Source organism: Hyperolius riggenbachi, chromosome 3 (genome assembly GCF_040937935.1).
Source record: "Hyperolius riggenbachi isolate aHypRig1 chromosome 3, aHypRig1.pri, whole genome shotgun sequence".
Taxonomy (NCBI): domain Eukaryota; kingdom Metazoa; phylum Chordata; class Amphibia; order Anura; family Hyperoliidae; genus Hyperolius; species Hyperolius riggenbachi.
Window position 1 is genome coordinate 18,036,135 of NC_090648.1, and position 6,794 is coordinate 18,042,928.

Consider the following 6,794-nt stretch of genomic DNA (forward strand, 5'->3'; position numbering starts at 1 on the left):
AAAGATTTATTCTGGAAAGAATGATAGACGGAGGGATAGTGAAGAGTTAAGAATTCGTTTTAAAAAAATCACCCTGCTGTTTATATATTCATGGCAGCATGAATGTGCCAGCTCTTCCGACGGACTGCTCCTATCTGCTGGATAAGATTATTAGACTGTTCTGCGAGCTGCTAATGGCTTTTCAAGCAGTAAAACTGTCTCCTCCTGGGATGTTAGCCAAGCAGATAGGAGCTGTCCTCTGTCGGAAGAGCTGTCACATTCACGGCTGTGATGAATGTGTAAACAGCAGGGTGATTTATTTTTTACAAGCCCTACTCCATAGAGCCAAATTAATCCATGCCATGCACTGATGAGGATCAAAAAATCCGAAACAGTCTGTATGCATGTTGGATTATTATGGCTCTGTACAAATTAACAAGCTGACACATCATTGCATTCCAGCGGTTCTGGAGGTGTGTTTAGCTTCTAAGGGTAGAATGGTTAATTTGCATATATTCAGCAGTGATGCACTGGGAGACATCTCAAGCTCACTCCAACCTGAATTATCGCAAATTCTTTCTGTTTTAAGAAAGCAAACTTTTGTTTTTCTTATATTTTTTTTTACTAATTCTTAACCCTTAACTATTCCTATTCCTAGCATTATTTCCAGTATAAAGTTTTTTTAGTTTTAATTTTTAGAAATTTCACGAAGTGAGCAAGTGGAGTACCTCTAAATATTCAATTCAATTCACTTTATTGTCATTGTGTAACACAACGAAATTACTTTTCATGACAACCCCACGGTGCATATAGGGAACATAGTGATAGTAACAAGGAAGAGAAGAAATTATACAAGTATGCCAGGTATTACAGATATTTAAACAATTTGTACACAGTGTTAATTATTTCAGAGAGGATTCAGAGTTCATCAAGTTTATGGCGGATGGGAAAAAGCTGTCTTTCAGTCTGTTTGTGTGTGTGCGGATTGATCTAAAAAGTTTACCTGATGGAAAGAGCTCAAACAGGGCATTTCCAGGGTGATTGTTGTCCTTGATAATGTTTTTGGCCCTTCTCACGCTGCCAGTATTATACAAAAGTTCCAGTGATGGTAGTTCAGTGCCAATAATGGCTTCTGCTGTTTTAACAACTCGCTGCAGGGCTTCTCTAGTAGCCTTCGTGCAGCTGTTGTACCAGGCCATCATGCAATTGGTCAGAACACTTTCTATAGTGCATCTGTAGAAATTAACCAGCAGCTTCTGTGGGAGGTTAGCGCTCCTTAGTTTTCTCAGAAAGTAGAGGCGTTGTTGTGCTTTGCCAGTTAGAGCTAAAGCATTGCCAGCCCATGACAGGTTCTCTGCGATGGTGACTCCCAAAAATTTGAAGCTGGAAACTCTCCCCACAGCCTCTGCATAGATCATTAGCGGTAGGTGAGTGGTCTTTTTGGTGGTCCTAAAGTCCAGAATAATTTCTTTGGTCTTCTTTGTATTTAATAACAGGTTGTTAATGTCGCACCATGCAGTCAGGTTCCTAACTTCTTCTTTGTATGCAGCTTTCTCATTGTCTGATATAAGCCCAATGACAGTCGTATCATCTGCAAACTTAACAATTATGTTTGAGGTATGGATAGGCTGGCAGTCATGGGTGAAAAGTGCATAGAGGAGAGGGCTTAAAGAGAACCCGAGGTGGGTTTGAAGATTATTATCTGCATACAGAGGCTGGATCTGCCTATACAGCCCAGCCTCTGTTGCTATCCCAAACCCCCCTAAGGTCCCCCTGCACTCTGCAATCCCTCATAAATCACAGCCACGCTGCTGACAAACAGCTTGTCAGAGCTGGCTGTGTTTATCTCTATAGTGTCAGTCTGCTGCTCTCCCCACCTTCTGCAGAACTCCAGTCCTCACCTGCATCCCTTCCCTCCCTGCTGATTGGAGGGAAGGGACAGGGGCAGGGACCGGAGCTATGCAGGAGGCGGGGGAGCAGCTGAGACTGACACTACAGATGTAAACACAGCCTCAGAGCACGGCTGTGATTTATGAGGGATTGCAGAGTGCAGGGGGACCTTAGGGGGGTTTGGGATAGCAACAGAGGCTGGGTTGTATAGGCAGATCCCGCCTCTGTATGCAGATAACATTCTTTAAACACACCTCGGGTTCTCTTTAATACACAGCCCTGTGGCACGCCAGTGCTCAGGGTAAGGGTGGAGGATGTCTGTTTTCCTAGTCTGACAGTTTGAGGGCGATTAGTGAGGAAGTCCAATAACCAAGTACATATGGAGGAAGCAAGACCTAGTGCATGGAGTTTGTTGGTCAGCTGGCTAGGTACAATGGTGTTAGATGCTGAGCTGTAGTCAACGAAGAGCATCCTAACATAGGAGTTGGGCTTTTCCAGGTGTGAGAGGGCAGCATGGAGAGCTACACAGATGGCATCCTCAGTCGATCTATTTGTTCGGTAAGCAAACTGGTGTTGATCTAAATTTGCTGTAATGGAGGCCTTGATGTGTGTGGCTACCAGTCGTTCAAAGCACTTGGCGATGACAGGGGTTAGAGCAACTGGTCGATAATCATTAACCACTTGCCGACCAGGGGTGATTTGCCTGATCTGTGCTGCGTGGGCTCTCCAGCCCGCAGCACAGATCAGTATTATGCCAGGGCGATCAGACTTCCCCCCTTTTTTCCCCACTAGGGGGATGTCCTGCCGGGGGGTCTGATCGCTGCCGGCCATCTGCGTTTTGCGGGGGGGGGGGCTCCTCAAATCCCCCCTCCGCAGCCATTTCTGCCCTCTGCCTCCTTACCTCCCTCCCTCCCTCTCTCCGTAATGCGCAGGACGGAGTTCCGTCCTGCGCATTGAAGGATAGGCTTCCGCCTATCAGATGCCGGCGATCCCCGGCCAATCAGAGGCCGGGGATCGCCGATCTGCCCTTCGGCGCTGCTGCGCAGCAGCGCCGTATGATGTAAACAGCAGGGATTTCTTCCCCGCGTGTTTACATTTTGCCGGCGAGCCGCGATCGGTGGCTCTCCGGCTGTTCACGGAGACACCCTCCGTGAACTGACATGGAAAGGCCACTCGATCGAGCGGCCGTTTCCATGGTAACCCACAGACGACCAGTTTACGCATATCGGCGTTAGCTGGTCGTCAAGAGGTTAAGACAGGTTATCCTAGGATTTTTGGGAAATGGCACAATGGTTGTAGATTTAAGGCATGATGGAACTACACCCAAGAACAGAGAGAGGTTGAATATTTGTGTAAAAACTTTTGTTAGTTGACCAACACAGGCCTGGAGCACACGTCCTTGCACACCATCCTTACATATAGGCCTCTAATAAAAATAGCTGAGCAAGAATTAAAAAAAAATATATATATCCCAGAATACAAAGAAAGGTGTTCCTTGGAAGCTATTTTTCTTTAAGTTTACCCTGACTGTATAACCGTTTTTCTTAACGTTTCAACATGGCATAACAAGTAGGACTTTGTTTCAACAGAGTAAACTCCCCATGAACATTATAAACAGTACGCGAGGAACCTCATTTACATTTTCGGGGCTAACTGATGATAAAGAAATCATCCCCTTCCTCTTCGCAGTCTTTTTGCTGGTCTACATGGTGACCATATGTGGAAATGTCAGAATGATGGCCATTGTTCATATCTTACCCAGCCTCCACACTCCAATGTATTATTTCTTGAGCTATCTCTCCATGGTGGACCTCTTCTACTCTTCTGTCATTACTCCTAAAATGTTGTCTGACCTTCTATCCAAGGAGAAAGCCATCTCCTTTATTGGTTGTGCTCTACAGTTCTTCTTTTTTGTTGGACTGGCAAGCACAGAGGTCTTCATCCTCTCGAGCATGTCATATGACCGCTATGTGGCTGTCTGCCACCCGCTTCATTATATCTCAATAATGACCAAAATGAAATGTGCTGGGCTTGTCCATCTAGCTTTCTCCATCAGCTTTGTTCAGTCATCGGCACAGACAAGCTGTTTATTTAGTCTTAAATACTGCAGGTCCAGCCTTATTGACCATTTCTACTGTGATATCTCACCACTGTTCAGGTTGTCCTGTTCGGAAACCCTCACCTGCAACATCGTGTCTCTTTTCTTTGTCTGTTTTTGTACCTTAAGTTCCTTAGCAACCATTCTGATCTCTTACACTTGTATTATTTCCACCATCTTACACATGAAGACTGCTTCAGGCAGATGGAAGGCGTTTAGCACCTGCTCCTCCCATCTCACATGTTCTTCCATTTTCTATGCCACCGTTTTCATCACTTACTTACATCCATCTTCCAATGTCCAACAGATACAAGACAAGGTGGCCTCTGTCTTCTACACAGTGGTGACTCCTATGCTGAATCCTCTTATCTACAGCCTGAGGAACCAAGAAGTGAAAAAGGGTCTTGCACATCTATTGCAGAGGTGTCAGCGCCAACATATGTGATCAGTTTTTCTAATTTTGGTGATCATGATAAAGTTTACATTTTTGGAAAATAATAACATACAGTCAAGAATTGCTGTCAGACTTGAAGGACCACTACAGTGAATTAAAAAATATATATTTATAATAAAGTAATTTCATCCCAGGTTAAAGTAAACCATAAATTATTTTTCTCCTATGTTACGCCTGTCACTTACAGTAGGCAGCAAAAATCTGACAGGTTTTGGACTCGTCCATTTTCTTTATGGGGATTCTCAGTATTTCTTTATTCTTTAAAAAAAAAGGACTTTATGGAAAGAATCTATATAAGGACGCTAGCCGGCCTCTCTACTACCTTGCTATTTGGCATTTTGGCATTTAGACTGAGCAACTGCCGTTCAGTAAGTGCTTTTCAAAATAAAGAATGCTGCGAGAATCCCCCATGAGGAGAAGGACTAGTCCACAACCTTTTTACTGCCTACTGTAAGCAACAGTGAAAAAGGAAGAATAAATAATTTATATTACTTTTTACTCTGGAACAAATATTCATTGTATACATATGCATATACAAGCATTTCACATGTTTTCCTGCTAGCTAGCATTTTAGATGCATATACAGTTGGTATGATTTTAGTAATTTTATCAAGCTTTGTAAGTTTTTAATAGTGTTGGGCGAACATCTAGATGTTCGGGTTCGGGCCGAACAGGCCGAACATGGCCGCGATGTTCGGGTGTTCGACCCGAACTCCGAACATAATGGAAGTCAATGGGGACCCGAACTTTTGTGGTTTGTAAAGCCTCCTTACATGCTACATACCCCAAATTTACAGGGTATGTGCACCTTGGGAGTGGGTACAAGAGGAAAAAAAAATTTAGCAAAAAGAGCTTATAGTTTTTGAGAAAATCGATTTTAAAGTTTCAAAGGGAAAACTGTCTTTTAAATGCGGGAAATGTCTGTTTTCTTTGCACAGGTAACATGCTTTTTGTCGGCATGCAGTCATAAATGTAATACATATAAGAGGTTCCAGGAAAAGGGACCGGTAATGCTAACCCAGCAGCAGCACACGTGATGGAACAGGAGGAGGGTGGCGCAGGAGGAGAAGGCCACGCTTTGAGACACAACAACCCAGGCCTTGCATGAGGACAAGAAGCGTGCGGATAGCATGCTTTGTACCACCATGCAGTCATAAATGTAATAAAGATAAGTGGTTCAATAAACAGGGACCACGCGGCAACGCTAACCCAGCAGCAGCACACGTGATGGAACAGGAGGAGGCGCAGGAGGAGAAGGCCACGCTTTGTGAGACACAACAACCCAGGCCTTGCATGAGGACAAAAAGCGTGCGGATAGCATGCTTTGTACCGCCATGTAGTCATAAATGTAATAAAGATAAGAGGTTCAATAAACAGGGACCACGCGGCAACGCTAACCCAGCAGCAGCAGCAGCAGCAGCACACGTGATGGAACAGGAGGAGGCGCAGGAGGAGAAGGCCACGCTTTGTGAGACACAACAACCCAGGCCTTGCATGAGGACAAAAAGCGTGCGGATAGCATGCTTTGTACCGCCATGTAGTCATAAATGTAATAAAGATAAGAGGTTCCATAAACAGGGACCGGCAACGGTAACCCAGCAGCAGCAGCAGCAGCAGCAGCAGCACACGTGATGGAACAGGAGGAGGCGCAGGAGGAGAAGGCCACGCTTTGTGAGACACAACAACCCAGGCCTTGCATGAGGACAAAAAGCGTGCAGATAGCATGCTTTGTACCGCCATGTAGTCATAAATGTAATAAAGATAAGAGGTTCCATAAACAGGGACCGGCAACGGTAACCCAGCAGCAGCAGCAGCAGCAGCAGCAGCACACGTGATGGAACAGGAGGAGGCGCAGGAGGAGAAGGCCACGCTTTGTGAGACACAACAACCCAGGCCTTGCATGAGGACAAAAAGCGTGCGGATATAGCAGCAATGCTTTTTGCCGCCATGCAGTCATAAATGTAATACAGATGAGAGGTTCAATAAACAGGGACCGGAAACGCTAAACCATCCCAGATGTTCATCGGTCATGTTACTTGGTTGGGGTCCAGGAGTGTTGCGTAGTCGTTTCCAATCCAGGATTGATTCATTTTAATTTGAGTCAGACGGTCTGCATTTTCTGTGGAGAGGCGGATACGCCGATCTGTGATGATGCCTCCGGCAGCACTGAAACAGCGTTCCGACATAACGCTGGCTGCCGGGCAAGCCAGCACCTCTATTGCGTACATTGCCAGTTCGTGCCAGGTGTCTAGCTTCATGCCCGGTTTCAGGTCCAGCGGTGCCAGCCACAAATCCGTCTGTTCCTTTATTCCCCTCCAAATTTCCTCCCCTGTGTGCTGCTTATCCCCAAGGCAGATCAGCTTCAGCAACGCT

At 45.5% G+C, this 6,794-nt stretch overlaps 1 protein-coding gene across 1 annotated transcript; it reads left to right on the forward strand.

Annotated features, from left to right (window-relative positions):
• Positions 1–3,470: 3,470 nt before the first annotated feature.
• On the forward strand, positions 3,471–4,412 carry LOC137561853 (olfactory receptor 5B21-like). Its single transcript, XM_068273209.1, has one exon. It carries the CDS (start codon positions 3,471–3,473, stop codon positions 4,410–4,412), a length of 942 nt encoding a protein of 313 aa, XP_068129310.1.
• The last annotated feature ends 2,382 nt before the right edge of the window (positions 4,413–6,794 follow it).

Coding starts and splice junctions, on each gene's coding strand:
- LOC137561853 (XM_068273209.1), top strand. CDS start 3,471: ATGAACATTATAAACAGTACGCGAGGAACCTCATTTACATTTTCGGGG.